General features: G+C 59.8%; 2 protein-coding genes across 3 annotated transcripts; both read left to right on the forward strand.

Moving 5' to 3' along the window:
* The first annotated feature begins 3,060 nt into the window (after positions 1–3,060).
* On the forward strand, positions 3,061–8,943 carry ICAM3 (intercellular adhesion molecule 3). The gene is made up of 7 exons (XM_055128189.1): positions 3,061–3,263; positions 4,750–5,016; positions 7,083–7,397; positions 7,621–7,917; positions 8,060–8,314; positions 8,401–8,649; positions 8,744–8,943. The coding sequence occupies exons 1-7, from the start codon at positions 3,200–3,202 to the stop codon at positions 8,932–8,934; spliced, it is 1,638 nt and encodes a 545-aa protein (XP_054984164.1). The 5' UTR covers positions 3,061–3,199; the 3' UTR covers positions 8,935–8,943.
* Positions 8,944–9,149: 206 nt separating this feature from the next.
* On the forward strand, positions 9,150–17,743 carry RAVER1 (ribonucleoprotein, PTB binding 1). Of its 2 annotated transcripts, none has more exons than XR_008628616.1 (13): positions 9,150–9,502; positions 11,589–11,655; positions 12,051–12,520; positions 13,659–13,850; positions 13,955–14,084; positions 14,251–14,345; positions 14,476–14,551; positions 14,635–14,840; positions 14,928–15,021; positions 15,400–15,474; positions 15,675–15,806; positions 16,267–16,350; positions 16,440–16,493. XR_008628616.1 is itself a non-coding variant. In XM_012934578.2 (13 exons), exons 1-13 carry the CDS (start codon positions 9,284–9,286, stop codon positions 16,584–16,586), a joined length of 2,157 nt encoding a protein of 718 aa, XP_012790032.1. In that variant the 5' UTR covers positions 9,150–9,283; the 3' UTR covers positions 16,587–17,743. The 2 variants fall into 2 exon arrangements, 1 of the variants encoding a protein (XP_012790032.1); XM_012934578.2 differs by having other exon boundaries at positions 14,928–15,191; positions 16,440–17,743.
* Positions 17,744–17,931: the final 188 nt, after the last annotated feature.

Genomic DNA, 17,931 nt, shown 5'->3' on the forward strand with positions numbered 1-17,931 from the left:
TCAACATCAATTCCACCTCCATCACATCTTCCCACCAACATTATTTCAAATTTTCTCACCCAAGCCTGCTCCAAAGGCACATGTTAAATAATTTATTTTGTATTGCTTGTTATTAATAATCGACTGAAAATGATCTAAAAAGTTTTCCTTAGAGGGAAGTGTGTGAAAATTGTTGTATCTCACTTTGGAGCCATCATGCCCCTGTATAAGGGAACACTAACATGTTGTTACAGATTAAGCCTTGTGTGCTAATATAAATCTATATCTGTATAGATACAGATATTTATATAGATATAGATATATATTTGATCAAGATGGTTGCCTTCAGAGCTGGAGCGATAGCACGGCAGGTAGGGCGTTTGCCTTGTATGTGGCTGACCAGCTTCAGTTCCCAGCATCTCATATGGTCCCCCAGGCACTGCCAGGAGTAATTCCTGAGTGCAAATCCAGGAGTAACCCCTGAGCATCGCTGGGTGTGACAAAAAAAAAAAAGATGGTTGCCTTCTACATTACTTTCCATCACATGTGGTGTGCTACTCTTTTATTCTTTTATTTTTATTTTGTTTTCTTTTTGGGTCACACCTGGCGATGCACAGGAGTTACTTCTGGTTTTGCACTCAGGAATTACTCGTGGCAATGCTTGGGGAACCATATGGGATGCTGGGAATCAAACCCAGGTGGGCCGCTGTGCTATCGCTCCAGCCCCAGGATACTACTCTTTTAATATCAGTGGCACAAACTATGAAATGGCACTGCTTTCATGGCCACGTGCTCCAGGAATTCTAAAATTTTAAATAGGGTGCTAGAGCTGGAGTTAAATTTTTTGCTGGATGGTGATTTTGGGGTCTGGAGGCATCTCTGCAGTGTGTTTGGATTTTCTTTCTTTCTTTTCTCTTTTTTTTCTTTAGGCTAAACCCAGCAGTGCTCAGAGAGGTCAAACCAGGGTCAGCCCCAAGCCCAACAAGTGCCTTCTTAACCCTGCCCTAGCGCTCTGGCCCACGGCTGCTTTCTTTCCTTTATTGCATTTTTGTTTCTTTAGTTTTGGGGTTTGGACCTCACCCGGCTGACTCCTGGCTCTGTGCTTCGGGATGAGCCCTGGGAGGCTCTGGGGACCCTGTGGAATGTTAGGAATCAGACCCACCTTGGCCGCCCTCTGGGACAGCAAGGGTCCCCACTGCTGGAGTATGGCCCTGCCCCTTTGCCACTAATCTCAGCCACGCCCTGAGGGCTGGGCTTTGTCAGGGAGGATCAGCCAAGTGAGATCTGTTTTCTAACTCCCCAGGAGCTGCTGCTTCCTCTTTTACACCCCTTTACCATCCCACACATCTGTGGAGTAAACATGGCTGTTTGTCCTATGTAAAATAACACGCAACCCGTCCACAGTCCTATAGATTTTTTTTTCTTGGCTTTTTGGGTTACACCTGGGGATGCTAAGGGATGACTCCTGGCTCTGCACTCAGGAATTACTCCTGGTGGTGCTCGGGGACCCTATGGGATGCTGGAGATTGAACCTGAGTTGGCTGCGTGCAAAGCAAACGCCCTCCCTGCTGTATTATCACTCAGGCCCCTGACCCCTGATTTGAGCTCTCTACTGCCTCCCTTGCTCTGGAAGCTTCAGGAGTTCCTCAACCCTTTGAACTTGACCTACCCAGAATCAGATTCTGTTATTTTGTTGTTGTTTTGATTTGGGGCAACCACACCCCGAGATATTCAGGGCTTTCCCTTGGTTTTGAACTCAGGCATCATTCTTGGTGGGGTCAGCATGCAAGGCAAACACCATCTCCTCTATTATCTCCCCAGCCCCCAGATTCTGTTCTCATTTGTTAGGGATGAGGACAGAGGCTGGAGTGATAACACAGCCGGAAGGGCGTTTGCCTTGCAAGCGATCCACCCAGTTCATTCAATCCCCAGCATCCCATGTGGTTCCCCAAGTCCCACCAGGAATGATCCCTGAGCACAGAGCCAGACATAAGACCTGAGCTCAGCCGGGTATGGCCCAAAAACGAAATTAAATTAAAATATTTTCAAAAAACCTCAGATCAGGGGCTGGAGCAATAGCATGGCGGGTAGGGCATTTGCCTTGCATGCAGCCGACCTGTGTTCGATTCCCAGCATCCCATATGGATGTCCTGTCCCCACCATATCCCAAGTACTACCAGGAATAATTCCTGAGTGCAAAGCCAGGAGTAATCCCTAAGCATTGCCTGAGCAGTGCTCAGGGATCACTCCTGGCAGAACTTGGGGACCCTGTGTGGTCTGGTGATCAAACCTGGGTTGACCATATGCAAGGCCAGCACCCTGGAACCCCTGCCTTGTCTCTCAGGCCTCAAATGCAGTTTGGGGGATGGAGCAAAAATACAGCCTGTAAGGTGCTTGCCTGCTATGTGCTCGACGTGGGTTCATTCCTGGGCACCCCATAGGGTCCCCTCAGCCCTGCCAGGAGTGACCCCTATGTGCAGAGCCAGGAGGAACCCCAGAGCACACGAGCGCAGGAGCGACCCAAAACACAAACCAAAAAAGTTTTATTTTCCAGCACTTATGAATGGAGACATTACTGGTGCCCGCTCGAGCAAATCCATGAACAACGAGATGACAGTGATACAGTGACATTTTCTGAAAAAATACAAACCTGCAGGGGCCCTGGGGATAAAAGTTTGGTGGCCCTGGCTGGCTCCCTTGCCAGTCCCAGGTTCAATCCCTGGCACTACCTAGGGTCCCCCGAACCCTGCCAGGAGTGAGCCCTGAGCACTGCCAGGTCTGGTGTTAAACACAAGGAAAAAAAAGTTGCCTGGACAGACTGCCTGTAGGCACCCCCAAAACTTCCTCTCTGGGTACCGGTCCCCACCATATCTATAGGAACGTGCGTTTCTCTCGTCACCCCACCAAGACGGTTGCATTAGCACTTCCTGTGTGTTCATCCGGGTTGAGCCCGCCCTGTGTGGGAGCCGCCCGGGCACCCTCCACCCTGCGCCCGGCCCCCCGACCCTAACTCTGCACACACGCAAACTCGAGCGTGACACCTCTGGGGGGCTGTGGGGTATCCCCCTGCCCCTCTGCAGGCCTGAGCAAGGTGGGACCCCCTCCTCTTGCAATCTGAAACCTCTGTGGCCAAGCTTCCTGTCCTGTGGGGGCCCCTGCCTGCGCCCCATCATCCTGTCTGCGACCTCAGAGACCATCTTCCTGCAGAAGGCCGGCCACCATGGTGTCCCCGGGGCCACCCCAGCTGCTCAGCCTCTTGGTCCTCTGCTGCATGCTGACCCCAGGTGAGGTTCATCAGGCTCTGAGGGCTGGAGCAGGGTGGGGCACTTTGAGTTGAGGGGGGCGGGGGGGGCAGCAGAGCATAGAGAAAAACAAATATCTCTTCTGCAGCTGCGAGAGGCTGCCGGAAGCACGTCTTCGTAGTCAGGAGAGGCAGAAAGTAGGGGGGCTCGTGTCCTACACCCAGGCAACGTGGGTTCCATTCCCGGTGCCCCATGGGGTCCTCCAAGTCTCCAGAATTGATCCCTGAGCACAGAGCCAGGAGTTGGCCTAGAGCACCGCCGAGTGGCCTCTCTCCCCCATCAAAAAAAGAATATGGAGGGGCTGGAGCGATAGCACAGCGGGTAGGGCGTTTGCCTTGCACACAGCCGACATGGGTTCGATTCCCAGCATCCCATATGGTCCCCTGAGCACTGCCAGGACTGATTCCTGAGTGCAGAGTAACCCCTGTGCATCGCCAGGTGTGACCCCCCCAAAAAAAAGAAAAAAAAAAACAATATGGGGCCCCGCCTGTTCTCCAGGGAAAATGAGGCTTCCTCAGTCTCCTGTGTCCCCGAGGCACCCTTCCGTCCACTACCCATGTCACCCTGAGCCCACCCCGCAGCTCCCCCCACCCCCGCCCCTTTGCTTCTCTTGGCTAATGATCTAAACAATTACCCTTCCAAACTGGTCACAGGGTTCAGAGTAGAAATGTAGAAATAGCGAAAGTATAAGGGTGTTTGCCTTGCCTGCACCTACCCGGATTTGTTTCCCAGTACCCTGGGTGGTCCCCTAAACACCGCCAGGAGTGATTCCCGAGTGCAGGGCCAGGAGTAACCCCTGAGCATTGCTGGCTGTGCCCCCCCTCCCCGTCCCCCGCACCCAAATCTAGACAAAATCCAAAACCAAATTGGCCATGGGCAGGTGTCGGGGAGATGCTTCAAAGAGCTGGTGCATCTGCTTTGCCTGAGGGAGCCTCGGGTTTGATCCATGCTGCATCATGGGCCCCCAGAAACACCAGGTGTGGTTCCCCCACCCTCCCCAAAAAAACCCAACAACTAACTAGCTATAATTGTTCCCTCCTCCAGGAAGTCTTCCCTGAGTCACTGTCTCCTTACAGTTCCTATGGGCCTGCCCTTGCATCCCTCCAGGCTGGGCCCTGTGCCAGCTCTGTGGTTCCGCTTGGGGGCGTTGGGAAGGGAGGGACATTCAGCTTTTGGTGCAAAGAAGCTGCAGGGGGGCTGGAGCGATAGCACAGCGGGTAGGGCGTTTGCCTTGCATGCAGCCGACCCAGGTTCGATTCCCAGCATCCCATAGAGTCCCCCTGAGCACCACCAGGAGTAATTCCTGAGCGCAGAGCCAGGAATAACCCCTGTACATCGCCGGGTGTGACCCAAAAAGCCAAAAAAAAAAAAAAAAAAAGGAAAGAAGTTGCAGGGACATCCCCCATGGATGCAAAGATGACAGGACCCCGCACCCCCTAGAGCACTCAGTGACTCTCTGTTTCCGCAGGCATCTGGGGGCAAAAGTTCCAGCTCTGGGTAGAGCCTCAGAACGCTCTGGTGCTTGCCGGCACGTCCATCCTGCTAAACTGCTCTACAGACTGCCCCCAGCCCAACAAGATAATCCTGGAGACCTACCTGTCCAAGAAGATGGTGGCCAGCAGCCAGGGCTGGGAGACCTTCGAGCTGACTAATGTGACCGAAGATGCTGTGGTCATTTGTGCCACCCGCTGCCAGCAAGACCAGATCACCAACTCCTCCAGGGTCGTCACTTATGGTGAGTGCATGCCCGGGGGTGGCTAGGTAGAGGCTGGGCCTGGGGACAGGCTGGGGCAGGGGGGCCCTGACTGGACAGAGAGTGGACTAGGGTGGTCACCTGGCTGTGTGTATGAAAAATGACACGCATGTGTGTGTGTGTTGGGGGGGGATAAAGAGTAAAAGACAGAGGCACCTCAGAGCCCCAGAGTCCAGGTTATAGTTGTGAAATGAATTATTTAATTTTAGTTATTTAGTTTTTTTCTTTTTGGGTCACACCCGGCAATGCACAGGGGTTACTTCCTGGCTCTGCACTCAGGAACCACCCCTGGCGGTACTCAGAGGACCATATGGGATGCTGGGAATTGAACCCAGGTTGGCCACGTGCAAACGCCCTCCCCGCTGTGCTTTTGCTCAGGCCCCCTCTATTTTATTTTTTGTTTGGGGCCACACCTGGCAGTGCTCAGGACTTACTCCTGGCTCTGAGCTCCAGGATCAGCCCTGGTGAGGCTTGGTGGTACCCATGGGGTGCCGGGGATCAAATCCTGGTCATACATATGTGTAAAGTCAGTAACTTTCCCACTGTGTGTCTCCCTGGCCCTTATTTTAATGATTTTATTGATTGGGGGGCCACATTTGGCAATGCAAGAAACTGTTAGCTTCTTTTTTATTTATTTATTTTTTGGGGGGTCACACCCGGCGATGCACAGGGGTTACTCCTGGCTCATGCACTCAGGAACTACTCCTGGCGGTGCTCAGAAGACCATATGGGATGCTGAGAATCAAACCTGGGTTGGCCGTGTGCAAGGAAAACACCCTACCCACTGTACTATTACTCCAGCCCCTCTCCTGCCTTTTAATTTACTGTTTGTTTTTTTGTTTTGGGGGTCACACCTGGGATACTCAGGGCTTACTCCTCCTGGCTCTGCTCTCAGGGATCATGCCTGGACATGGGCAAGGCAAACACCTCATGGGCTGGGCTATATCTCTCCAGCCTCCTTTTATTAATATTTTAATTGTGGTGCTGACAATGGAATCCAAGGCTCCTGCCTGTGGACATGGGCCCCCCAAAATGACAGAGCACCCTCAGAGGATGGTGAGAATTTGAGTTGGGGTGCTGAACTTGGGAGAGGCCAAAGTCAGCATCTTGCCCCAGCAGGGGGAGGGACAAGTGCTTGACTGGACAGGACATAGAGGTGGCCACATGGGGTGGACTAGGGAGACCCACATTCCTGGCTGTGTTTCTTGGGCAAATCACGTCCCCAAGCCCGCACAGCAGAGCCTGGCAAGCTCCCCGTGGCGTATTCGATATGCCAAAAACAGTAACAAGTCTCACAATGGAGACGTTACTGGTGCCCGCTCGAGCAAATCGATGAACAACCGGATGACTGTGACAGTGACAGTGTGTGGTGGTGGTTGATCAACTGGAAACATTGACATGTGAAAACAATTATTCGAAGCTCAATTTCAGCATCAATAAATAAAGTTTTATTGAGGCAAAAAAAAAAGTGGGGGGCCTGGAGAGATGGCACAGCTGGTAGGAAGCTTGCCTGATATCAGTCCCTGGAATTCCTTAGGGTTCCCTGAGCACCACCAGGAGTAATTCCTGCATGCAGAGCCAGGAGCAACATTAACCCCTGAGCATAGCCAAGTTTGACCCAAAAAGCCAAAAAGAAAGAAACAAACAAATAAATACGTTTAAAATAATTGGCACATGTTGATTAGGTGGTGAAATACGGTAGGTGGGTAGGTGAAATACGGTAGATGGAGTCAATTTCCTGGATTGTGGTGTGTGAATGAAATCCAGGAAATGTGGAAAGCTCTAAACAAAGGGATACTCTGGTGACCAATATTAACAAGTGTCATAAACATTCTTCCTCTTCCTTCCTTTTTTGTTAAGTTGGGGGGTAGCAGATAATCTTTTTATTTTCCAGTCTGGCAAGGTAGCTGAGAAAACAGGAAATAATAATCAGGATGCTAATGACAATAGCAACCCCCTCCACACTCCAAAGCGGAGTTCACACTTCTACAGCAGCCAGGCATCAGGGAGGGATCCACCGAGCTGTTCTCTCCTCCCCTCCGCCTCAGGGTTCCCCGCGAGTGTAGACCTGGCCCCTTTGCCCCCGTGGCTGCCGGTGGGTGAAAATCTCACTCTGAGCTGCCAGGTAGCGGGAGGGGCGCCCCGGAACAACCTCACGGCGGTGCTGCTCCGCGGGGATGAGGAGCTGAGTCGGCAGCCTGTGCTGGGGGTTTCCGCCGACGTGGTGGAGGTCACGGCCACAGTGCGGGCGCGCCGCGAGGACCACGGCGCCAATTTCTCCTGCCGCACGGAACTGGATCTGCGTCCCCTAGGGCTGGGACTGTTCGAGAACAGCTCGGCCCCCAGGAAGCTCCGAACTTATGGTGAGTGGAAGGGAGGTGGGGATGGGGAGTGGTCCAGGAGCGGAACTGGATGAAGGGATGCAGCGGGAGTTCTCCGACCACAGGCTGTCTTGGACCCCAGATGGGAGGTGTCTAAGCAGGCAGCACAGTGTATCCGGGGAAGGGGGTGCTCCAGCGTTTAAGTGTGCTGCCGGGAACATCGCTCCCTCCCCACCCCACTCTTCATGTCCGCTCTTTCCCCCAGTCTTGCCTGGCAACAGCCCACGCAACACCGTGCGCCGCTATTTGGAGGTGGGGAAGTTGTGGCCGGTGAACTGCAGCCTGGACGGGCTGTTCCCCGTCTCCGAGGCCCGGGTCCAGCTGATGCTGGGGAACCAGATGCTGCATCCCGTAGTCTCTATCCAAGGGGACACGCTGACGGCAGTGGCCATGGTCAACGAGAGCGAGGCGCAGGAGGGCGCCCACGAGCTCGTTTGCAGCGTTACCCTGGGAGGCGAGAGCCGCGAGTCTCGGGAGAATGTGACCTTCTTCAGTAAGGACGGTGGGGACCAAACCTAGTGGGCGTGGCCTACAACCCGTATGGGCGTGGTCAGAGGGGGCGTTGTGGGCGTAGCTGGAACTCCTGGCGCTGAGGCCAGGCGCAATCAACTCATTCCTGGGGGCTATGCCTCTCTCGTCTTTAGGTTTCCCGGGGCCCAATCTGACTCTGAGCGAGTCCAACGTCCCCGAAGGGACCACAGTGAACGTGATTTGTGCGGCCGGGCCCCGAGTCCGGGTCCAGCTGCATGGTCTTCCGGCCGCTGGCCCGGGGCAGCCAATCAAGCTTCAGCTAAATGCCACGGAAAAAGACGACAGGCGCACTTTCTTCTGCAGTGCCATCCTCGAGGTGGAGGGGGAGACCCTGCACAAGAACAAGAGCGTCCAGCTGCGAGTCCTCTGTGCGTCCTTTCATCTCTTGCTTCCCCCACCCCCATCCCGCCTGAGTTGTGCCTTGGTTGTCCCTGATCAGTTGTTGATTTCACAGACGGTCCCAAGATTGACAGAGCCAGGTGTCCTCAGCGTTTGATATGGAAAGAGGAAACTACCCATGTTCTGGACTGCAAGGCCCGGGGTAACCCAGACCCCCTATTGAAGTGTTCGCAGAACAGATCCGGGCATCCGGTGCCAGTGGGGACCCCGTTCTTCGTCAGGTTAAACTACAGCGGTACCTACCACTGCCAGGCGATCAATTCACTGGGCACGTACACTCTGATGGTGGAGATTAACGTTCAGGGTAAGCAAAGTCCCCGGGGTCGCGGATCTAGGCAAGTATACCCGAGGGGCCGGGGGAGAATGCATTGACTCCTACACGTTGCTTCCCTGCACAGAGCGTAACCCGGTCAGCGTCACTATCATCTTGATAGTGTTAGCGGTCCTGGGCGTGGCGACTGTCGGAGCAGGCGTTGCCTACGTCTCCCGGTTTCAGAAACGGAGTGACAGCTATCACGTGAAGCAGGAGGGCAAGTGGTTGTCTCTTCCGCCTCAGTCCAACGAGGCAGAGGCGGAGGTGGCAGTCTGAGCCCGGGAGCGGGGTGGGGCAGGCTCCTGGGTTCAAAAGAACTGGCGTTTGGTTGCTTCTCTGGGTTCCGCACCAATAAAATCTTCAAAATCCGGCGTCCGTAATTTGATTCCACCTGAGTTGCGTGTCCCCTGAGTGACAGCCCCACGGAGGAAAGGGGCAGAGCCAGGGGAGGCTTCCAGACCCGGCGAGAAGCCGCCGAAGCGGGCTTGGGTTTCAGCCAATGGGCTGAAGGGGTTGCGGAGGAGGCGGGGTTTCTCCCAGCCAATAGCCCGACGCGTCCTCCGCTTGCCGCTCTAGGCCGCTGCGCCCGGGCTCGTTAGTCCCAGAAGGCGCCGGTTTTCCCAAGATGGCCGCCGACGTGTCCGTTACTCATCGGCCCCCGCAGAGTCCGGAGGCTGGGGCAGAGGCTGAAGCCGACGACGGTGCGGAGCGCCGGGCGCCCGAGGAGGAGCTGCCGCCGCTCGAGCCCGAGGAGATCCGGAAGCGCCTGGAGCACACCGAACGCCAGTTCCGTAACCGTCGCAAGATACGGATCCGGGGCCTCCCGGGGGACGTGACTAACCAGGTGGGGGGGGCGCTGTGGGAGCGTGGCGGGAAGCGCCGGCGTGCGCCTGCGCGGGGGGCCACCGCGGGGGCGGCGGCCGCGTCCGGGGGGCCGCCGGGCGGGGAGGGTAGTTGTTGGTGGGGGCGTGCGCGGGGCGGCGCCGAGTGCCCGCGGGGTCCCGGGAAAGCCCCCGAGAGGGCTAGCGTCTGGGCGGTGTGGCCCGGCCGAGACCAACTTCGGGCAGCCTGAGGCCGTTGCTAAGGCAACCGCGGGCACTCGGTGCTTGAAAGGGGCGGGGAAGGGAAGGGGGCGGGGGTGGGGGGGCGGCTGTGCATGGCCAAGGCCGGCCGGAACCCTGCAAATAGGGCGACCCGTGGCTTTCTACCCCGATTGTGTTTCAAAATAATAATTAAAATAATAATAATAATTCCCCCCCTACCACTGTGACCACGGGGGACCTCAAAGCCTGAGGTTCCAGAGTCGCTTTTCCCGAGCACGCGCGTGTGGACGGAGCCGGAAGTGGAGGCCGCTCCTGGACGCTGCGCAAAAGCCCAGAATTAATTGTTGGCGGGACGTGTCTCCAGCCCGTAGACCTTGCAGGGGAGGGCAAGGTGCGGGGCAGAATCTTGTGCTTGGGGCTCCCTTCCCCCTCCGTCCTGTGGCCGATCTGGAGGGTGGGGGGACCCTGCTCAGTTCTTGGAGGAACCCGCGTGCCCTTTGGACCCCATTGAGATTTGCCGCCTATCTGCTGGGCCCTGCCTTGGCGACCTGGCTTCTTCCTGCCCCTGAGGCTCTGCACACCTGAGCACTGGCCGTTGGGTAGTGCTAGCCCGGGTGGCGCCGACCCCACCCCCAAGAGTGGTGAGGGGCGTGGCCAGAGGGATCACCCCAGAGTCTGCCCGCCTGGGCCCGCCTGGGCAGAACTTGGGCAGATTTGTTTCCAGGGCCTGTCCTCCTGGCCCCCACACCTCCCTCCTCCCTCAACCCTTTCCCATCTGTCAGGAGCACTCAGTTCCCCACCTCGGTGCCTTGGGTTGCTGGAAGCAGTTTTCCCAGTGGGGGCCAGGGAGGGCCCCCCCCAGCTTGCTGGGCTTAGGAAGCATACGGGGTTCCCAGGCAGTGTGGGGGGGGGCAGGGGGCCGGGGGGGGGGCGGTTGGTCACATGACCTTCACAGGTCTCGCTGTGCCTTTGTTTCTCCCCCTGCACCTACAAATGGGTTCACCTTCCGGAGCTGAGTGTCCCTGCTGGAGGCCCAGAGGGGTTATGAACCTCCTCTGCCCGCTCCCCAGGGGCCTGTCGCCCAGCCACAATTTGAATTTACATCCTCCTAGTGTTTGTGTATGGGGACTAATAGTTTGCAGGCTGGAGCTGACCATCTGCATGCCAGCTTTTCAGAGCATGACCTGGGGCTGAGGGCAGCTCACTGGCTCCGACCTTCTCTCTCTCTCTCTCTCTCCCTCCCCCTCTCCCTCTCCCCGCCTTTTGGAGGGAGGGGATGCAGCATACCCAGTGCTCAGGGCTTACTTTGGCTCTATGCTCAAGAATCCCTAATAGGGGAGTCTGTTTGGGGAGCCAGGGAGTGAACCTGTGTCTGCTGCGTGTACATCTTACCTGCTGTACTGCCCTCTTTTTTTGGGGGGGGATCACCTGACAGTGCTCACAGATCACTCCTGGCAGGGCTTTCGGGACCCTGTGCAGGGCCAGGGACCAAGCCCACAGTGGCTGTGCTCTGCAGGCGCCTTCCCTGTGGCCATGTCCCTGTCTCCATCAATGTCCTGTGCTCTCTTTCCTCCTGTGACACCTCCTGCTCACTGTGGGCACCCGGGAGCCACTCTAGATGACCATCTGTCCATTGATCTGTTCTGACTGGCATGCTCGGGGCCCATGGGGGTCACAAAAGCCACCTCCTCAGGCACAGCTTTCTTGGGTTTTATTGGGGGGCCTACCCAGTGGTGCTCAGGGAACCCCTGTGCTGTGGGGGAGGGACCCTGGGTTCACAGGCGGAGCCTGCTCGCTGTGGCCCTTGGAGTGGGTCCCCATAGGGGCATTGCCATCTTTGTGCCCCTCAGCTCTGGTGACACCCGGCCCCTGCTTTTGTCTCCACAGGAAGTGCATGACCTACTCAGCGACTTTGAGCTCAAGTACTGTTTCGTGGACAAATACAAAGGGACAGGTTTGTGGGTAGAGGGACCCCACTTCCCATCTCTTCCCACCAGCCAGCCAGCCAGTCAGCCTTCACTCTCCAGCGGATGGGGCCCTCCCTGCTCTGTAGTCCTGGTGGGCTTCAGGGAGGAAGCGATGTTTTCAGTCCAAGGCTAGGGTGGGCATGCCTGACCAGGGACTTGGGGTATGTGTTCCCTGAAGGGGGCAGACTCGGGAGTCTGGGTTTCCAGGCCTGACTGCGCCTCAATGATTTGGACCTGGGGGCTCGAGCTCTCTCCTGCGTTGGCCACATGGTGGGTGGGAGGTGGGGGTCAGCCCCAGAGTTGGACCCGAGCCCCCGTTGGGTGGGAGCGGGGACCCAGGCGTAGGGCCCCCACCCCGAGCCCATGCCCGTCCCGCCCGCAGCGTTCGTGACCCTGCTGAACGGGGAGCAGGCGGAGGCGGCCATCAGTGCCTTCCACCAGAGCCGGCTGCGGGAGTGCGAGCTGGCGGTGCAGCTGCAGCCAGCCGATGCGCTGCTCTGCGTAGCCAACCTGCCGCGCAGCCTCACGCAGCAGCAGTTTGAGGAGCTGGTGCGGCCATTCGGCAGCCTGGAGCGCTGCTTCCTGGTGTACAGCTCGCGCACCGGCCACTCCAAGGGCTATGGCTTCGCCGAGTACATGAAGAAGGACTCGGCCGCCCGGGCCAAGTCGGACTTGCTGGGCAAGCGGCTGGGCCGCCGCACCCTCTACGTGCACTGGAGCGACGCCGGCCAGCTGACGCCCGCACTGCTGCACTCCCGCTGCCTCTGCGTCGACCGGCTGCCCGCCGGCTTCAGCGATGCCGATGCCCTGCGCCGCGCACTCTCGGCCGTCCACGCGCCCACCTTCTGCCAGGTGAGCCCCTCCCAGGGCCGATTCCTGGCGCTGTGCTCAGGGATCACTCTTGGTGGGGCTGGGGGACTCTGGGGGGGTGGGGATGGGCCCCAAGTTGGCACATGCCGGTAAGCGCCCTCCCTGAATCCCAGCTTGTGGGCCTGGACCTGGTTCTCTTCTCAGGCAGTGGCAGTGGGTTGGGGTTGCAGGGCCCAGTCCCGGCTCATGGGCAGGTCCTGGGTCAGCGCCGAGAGTGGCCCTCGCCTCGACCCCCGGGTGGCAGAGGGGCCAGGGTGACACGGCTTCCTTGGGGGGACATTGGCTTAACACGCATGACAGGCTGGCACCCCGGCACTCGGAGCCCCCCACTGCACCTCTGGCTAGAGCCCCAGCTGGACCCTTGGCCTGGGACCACCTCCCCGGGCTGTCGTTTGTGGTCAGGGGCCCACGACACTGGTGACACGTCCTTGGGCCTGCAGCTCCTCCTCGCCAAGTTCTGTGCGTGTCTGGGACCAGGCCAGGCCCAGCTCCCGGGCAGGGTGGCCTGTGCGGGGCCCTGTCCTGGCACATGGCCACGTCCTTCCTGCCCTTGCCTGGGGGAGTTAGCGCCTGTTCCTGCTCGGAAGTGGGGTCACCCCCAGCTCCACTCCCGCACCCCCACTCCCCGCTGCCCCCTGACTTTGTGGGAGACACGAGCCTTTTGGGCCAGGGAGGGCTAAGCAGCCCCGCGCCTGGGTTCGATTCCTGGCCCTGCAAAAGCAAACCGAGGCCGATTCCAGAAGGTCGGGTGGCTCAGAGAGGATGGCCCCGCGGCCCAGAGTCCCCTCCCCACTGCCCCCTGCGCACTGCGCCTTCGCTTCTCTTTATGACCAAGCTGCTGGACACCGCCTGACCCCAAGCTTTGTTCCCTGTGGCTCCTCACCTGGGCTCTAGGGGGTGCTCTGCGGCCTCGAGCTTCTGGGTGTCTGGGGGGGGGTCCCTCTGTAAGGAGGCTCTGATGCCCCCCCCTTCGCGCCATTGCGGGCCCGGGTTCCAGTGGGTTGTAGTCAGGTTTGAGGGCAGATGATGCCCCTGCCCGCCTGGGTACTGGGGTCTCCCCGCCACCCCCAGTGTCCCCCTGGGGTCTGCACAGGGTCGCTCATGCCATTCTCCCCCGCAGCTCGCCTACGGCCAGGACGGGCAGCTGAAGGGCTTCGCGGTGCTGGAGTACGAGACGGCTGCCATGGCCGAGGAGGTGCAGCAGAGCGCAGACGGCCTGGCGCTGGGGGGCAGCCACCTGCGCGTGTCCTTCTGTGCCCCAGGGCCCCCTGGCCGCAGCATGCTGGCCGCGCTCATAGCCGCCCAGGCCACGGTGAGTGTGTGCCTGGGTGCCGCCTGCCCCCCCTTCCTGCGCCCCCCAGGGGTGGCCGGGAACACCGAGGCCCCACCCTGAGTCCCCTCCGCTGGTCCCCGCAGGCCCTCAATCGGGGCAAGGGTCTCCTCCCGGAGCCCAATCTCCTGCAGCTGCTGCACCACCTGGGCCCCTCCGCCTCGCTCCAGCTGCTGCTCAACCCCCTCCTGCACGGCAGCACGGGGGGCAAGCAGGGTAAGGGATCTCCCCGCGGAACTGGCGCCCCCCACCCCCCGCCCCCGGGATTCGGCCTCTGTGGGCCCCTGAGCAGGGAGGGGGACGTGGCAGCCGGAAGCAGACTTATGGGGAGTGGACCGAGGGATTCCAGCAGGCCCTCGGCCCATTTCCCGTCTCTCCCCAGGCCTCCTGGGTGCGCCCCCCGCTGTGCCACTGCTCAATGGACCGGCCCTGTCCACAGCTCTGCTGCAGCTGGCCCTGCAGACGCAGAGCCAGAAGGTAACCCCCTCACAGGGTCCCCGAAACACACAGCTCTGTCTGACCCCCAGTCGTGAGGTGGGCTAGCCTCGGGTCCAGGGCTGTGCCGCACCCCCCCCCCCCCCACTGCAGCTGACTGCTCTGTCCCCAGAAACCCGGGATCCTGGGAGACTCCCCTCTGGGCCCCCTCCAGCCAGCCAACCCCCTGCTCGGGGAGCTGCCCGCAGGTAACCTGCCGTGCCCTCCCCGCGCCCCTCCGGCCCGTGTCCACGCATGCGTGGGCAGCTGCTGACCCGCTTCTCTCCTGCAGGTGGGGGCCTGCCCCCAGAGCTGCCACCCAGACGAGGGAAGCCGCCACCCCTGCTGCCGCCCCTGCTCGGCCCCTCGGGGGGTGACCGTGAAAGTTTGGGTCCTCCCATGGCTCAGCTCACCCCGCCGCCCGCCACTGTGGGGATTCGGGGCTCCAACCTGCGGGGCCTCCAGAAAGACGGTGCGCCTCTGCCGACGCCCCCTGGGGTAAGGCCCTGCTGGTCCCCCCCACCCCCTGTTGGCTCCCCCCCACTTCTCCATCTGCCTCTCCTGATCCAGACCCTCGTCCCACAGGTCTCCCTGCTGGGGGAGCCCCCCAAGGACTTCCGGATCCCCCTGAACCCTTACCTGAACCTACACAGTCTGCTCCCAGCCAGCAACCTGGCGGGTAAGGAGGCCCGGGGCTGGGGGGGCCCCGGGAGAAGTGGCCGCGCCACCGAGGGCCCCCTGCCGAACCCTCCAGCCGCTGGTGGCGGCGGCAAGGCCTTCCCGCTGCGGGCCCGCCCCCACCCTGAGCCGGGCCTGCCCGACAGCTACGGCAGCTTCGACTACACCCCGGTGAGTGCCTGCCCACCCCAGAGCTGGCCCCACAGACTGTGGGGTGCCCCACTGGCTTCACGCGCCTGCACCCGGCCACCTGGGGCCTCCCCAGCTGGCATACAGCCTGTCCTGCAGGGGCGGGGGCTCCCCAGAGCAGAGGAAGCTGGACTGTGGGTGTTGGGGAGGGGGCACCCCAGCCCAACATGCTCTTCCTACTTTGGTGCAGGACGTGGGGTCTCGGCGCCTTTTTTCTCACCCACGGGAGCCCGCCCCGGGGCCTCCTGGGCCCAGCCGTCACAAAGTAAGCTACACCCCCTGCCCCCCACGCTTCTATGGGTTGCGGGAGGAGAGGCACCTCAGGGAGGAGGTCCGAGCTGGCTCAGGCTGCCTCATGCAGCAGGGCTGGGTCCTGGAGTGGCGGGTGGGGGCAGGAAGGGGGGAGGGGAAGTGTCTGTGAAGGGGAACCTTCCCGCCTGCCCCAAACCACCTCCTTTTTGACAGATGTCACCCCCACCCAGCGGCTTCAGCGAGCGGAGCGGCGGGGGCCCCCTCCCCCATTTCTACTCGGGCTCCCCCACGTCCTACTTCACCAGTGGCCTGCAGGCTGGCCTCAGGCAGAGCCACCTGAATAAGGTGAGGGCCTGGGACGTGGGCACAGGACACCCAGGGCGGAGTGCGGGGGGCTCTGCTCCCCTTCTAGCCGATCCTTGGTAGCACCGGAGAGCTAGATTTCAGAACTGGGGTGTAGACTTTGATGCAGGAGCCCTGGGTTCTGTCAGACACAGACACACACCCACACAGGAGCGACTCCTGAGCAGTATCTGCTGGCCTGGGGGTAGCAACACGGTGGGGGCAGGGGGGCGGTAGCAAAACCCCACGGGGCTCTGAGGCAGCTTCCCATCTCCAGGCTATTACACACACACACACACACACACACACACACACAATGACCACACACATACCGCAGGAGTGACTCCTGAGCCCTAGGCCACACACACGTGTAGGCGTGACTCCCGAGCAGTGTCTGCTGGCCTGGGGGGCAGCAGCACGTCAGGGAGCTCTGATGCTTCCCTCCTGTCCCTCCCATTTCCAGGCCATCGGCTCCTCCCCGCTGGGCTCCGGTGAGGGACTCCTGGGGCTCAGTCCCGGGCCCAACGGGCACAGCCACCTGCTGAAGGTACGGGCAGGGGGCGGGGACGTGCAGGGCCGGGGCGCGGTGGCCCCCACGTGGCCCCTGACCCGCCGCCCCCTCCCCTCTGTCTCCAGACCCCCCTGGGCGGCCAGAAACGCAGCTTCGCTCACCTGCTGCCCTCGCCCGAGCCCAGCCCCGAGGGCAGCTACGTGGGCCAGCACTCCCAGGGCCTGGGCGGCCACTACGCGGACTCCTACCTGAAGCGCAAGAGGATTTTCTGAGCGGACGACGGGCCCCAGCATCACTTTGGGGGTTTCTGGGGTCACATTTGGCGATTTTTTCTCTTTCTTTCTTTTTTTAATCATTCCTCCTGGCGGTAACTGAAGACTGAAAAAGACTGACTGACCATTGTGGGGCTTGGGGCAGTCGCAGGGCTGCTCAGCTCCAGCCTGGCCCTGCCAGCCTCACCCTACAGCCTTAGGAGGGAGGGGCGCGGCCCGCGTTCTTCCCCCTCCCATGTCCACCTGTGTGTCCGTCTGTCCTTCCGTCCAGGAGCTCTTTCCTGCCTCGACACTCCTGTATCTCGGCATTCCGAGTGCCTTGGAGGTCCCCCTGACCTCCCATGAGGATCAGAGACTGTGCCCCCCCCCCCTTTTTTTAACTTTGAGTAATGACATGTTCCCTTTTCTAGTTTTTACGATTTCTTTTTTAAACAGTCCGGGCTGGTGCTCCAGCTCCGACACATTCAGGGCCCTGCTGTGTGCGGCCCTTCTGTGCCCCATTGACGGTTACACATGACTCCCGCTCACTTCCTCCCATGGCTGCTGCGGGCACAGCTCTCTCCTGGCTGCTGCCCACCCTCTGCCACCCCCCACAACCTTCTGATGCCTTAAAGCCAGTTCCTCTCCCGCCAACTCTCCTCGGCCAGAGACTCTCAGGAGCTCCAGAAGCTTGACTTGGACCAAACAGCTGTGGCTGGGGTGGGTTTCGCCTTCTTTCCCCAGAGGCCACCCTGAGGATCCTAAAAGGCCACCAAGGGTTTGGGGGAATCGGGTCCCACCATCCCTTCCGCCCAGGCCTGGGTGCAGAGCCAAGAGCACCCACTTCACCCATCTGTGGGACTCTGGGCCCATGTTCCTTTCACTGATCCTCTGCGGACCCCACTTAAGATGATTCTAGCCCCCCAGCCCCTCCCCTGAGGTCGCTTGGAGCTGGCCTCCCTTAAAAGGGGCCTCAATGCTGGTAACCAGGAACTCCATGCAGAAGAATTCTGCCCCTGGCAGCCTGCATGACCTATCCACCTAAGGTAACCCTGGGCCCTGTCCCCTGCCCACTGGGTCATCTGCTCCCCTCCGTCCACCTCTGGACTGGGGGTGACCTCACCCCAGTCCTTTCACAGACCTTTGCTGAATTAAAGTTTGTAAGTAAATGATTTTAAAGAAAACAGCCGACTGGTTCTTGGGATATTGGGATGTACACAGACGGGCCTGGGTGGGAAGATGCGAGAGGCCTGGCTCAAGGTCTGACATCAGTGCCCAGTGCCAGACTCCCCGCCGCCCCCCCCACCACCACCCTCGCCTCCAAGGTCTGGGCTTCTATTCGAGTCTTTACGGCGTCCCGGGCTTT

The sequence above is a fragment of the Sorex araneus genome, chromosome 2 (genome assembly GCF_027595985.1).
Source record: "Sorex araneus isolate mSorAra2 chromosome 2, mSorAra2.pri, whole genome shotgun sequence".
Taxonomy (NCBI): Eukaryota; Metazoa; Chordata; class Mammalia; order Eulipotyphla; family Soricidae; genus Sorex; species Sorex araneus.

Excerpts from the sequence above, each read along its gene's own strand:
- ICAM3 (XM_055128189.1), top strand. The coding sequence starts at position 3,200 with ATGGTGTCCCCGGGGCCACCCCAGCTGCTCAGCCTCTTGGTCCTCTGC. Across the intron at positions 7,398-7,620 it reads CAGGAAGCTCCGAACTTATG|TCTTGCCTGGCAACAGCCCA; the intron begins GTGAGTGGAAGG and ends TCTTTCCCCCAG. Across the intron at positions 8,315-8,400 it reads CGTCCAGCTGCGAGTCCTCT|ACGGTCCCAAGATTGACAGA; the intron begins GTGCGTCCTTTC and ends TTGATTTCACAG.
- RAVER1 (XM_012934578.2), top strand. The coding sequence starts at position 9,284 with ATGGCCGCCGACGTGTCCGTTACTCATCGGCCCCCGCAGAGTCCGGAG. Across the intron at positions 9,503-11,588 it reads CGGGGGACGTGACTAACCAG|GAAGTGCATGACCTACTCAG; the intron begins GTGGGGGGGGCG and ends TTGTCTCCACAG. Across the intron at positions 14,552-14,634 it reads GCTCGGGGAGCTGCCCGCAG|GTGGGGGCCTGCCCCCAGAG; the intron begins GTAACCTGCCGT and ends TCTCTCCTGCAG.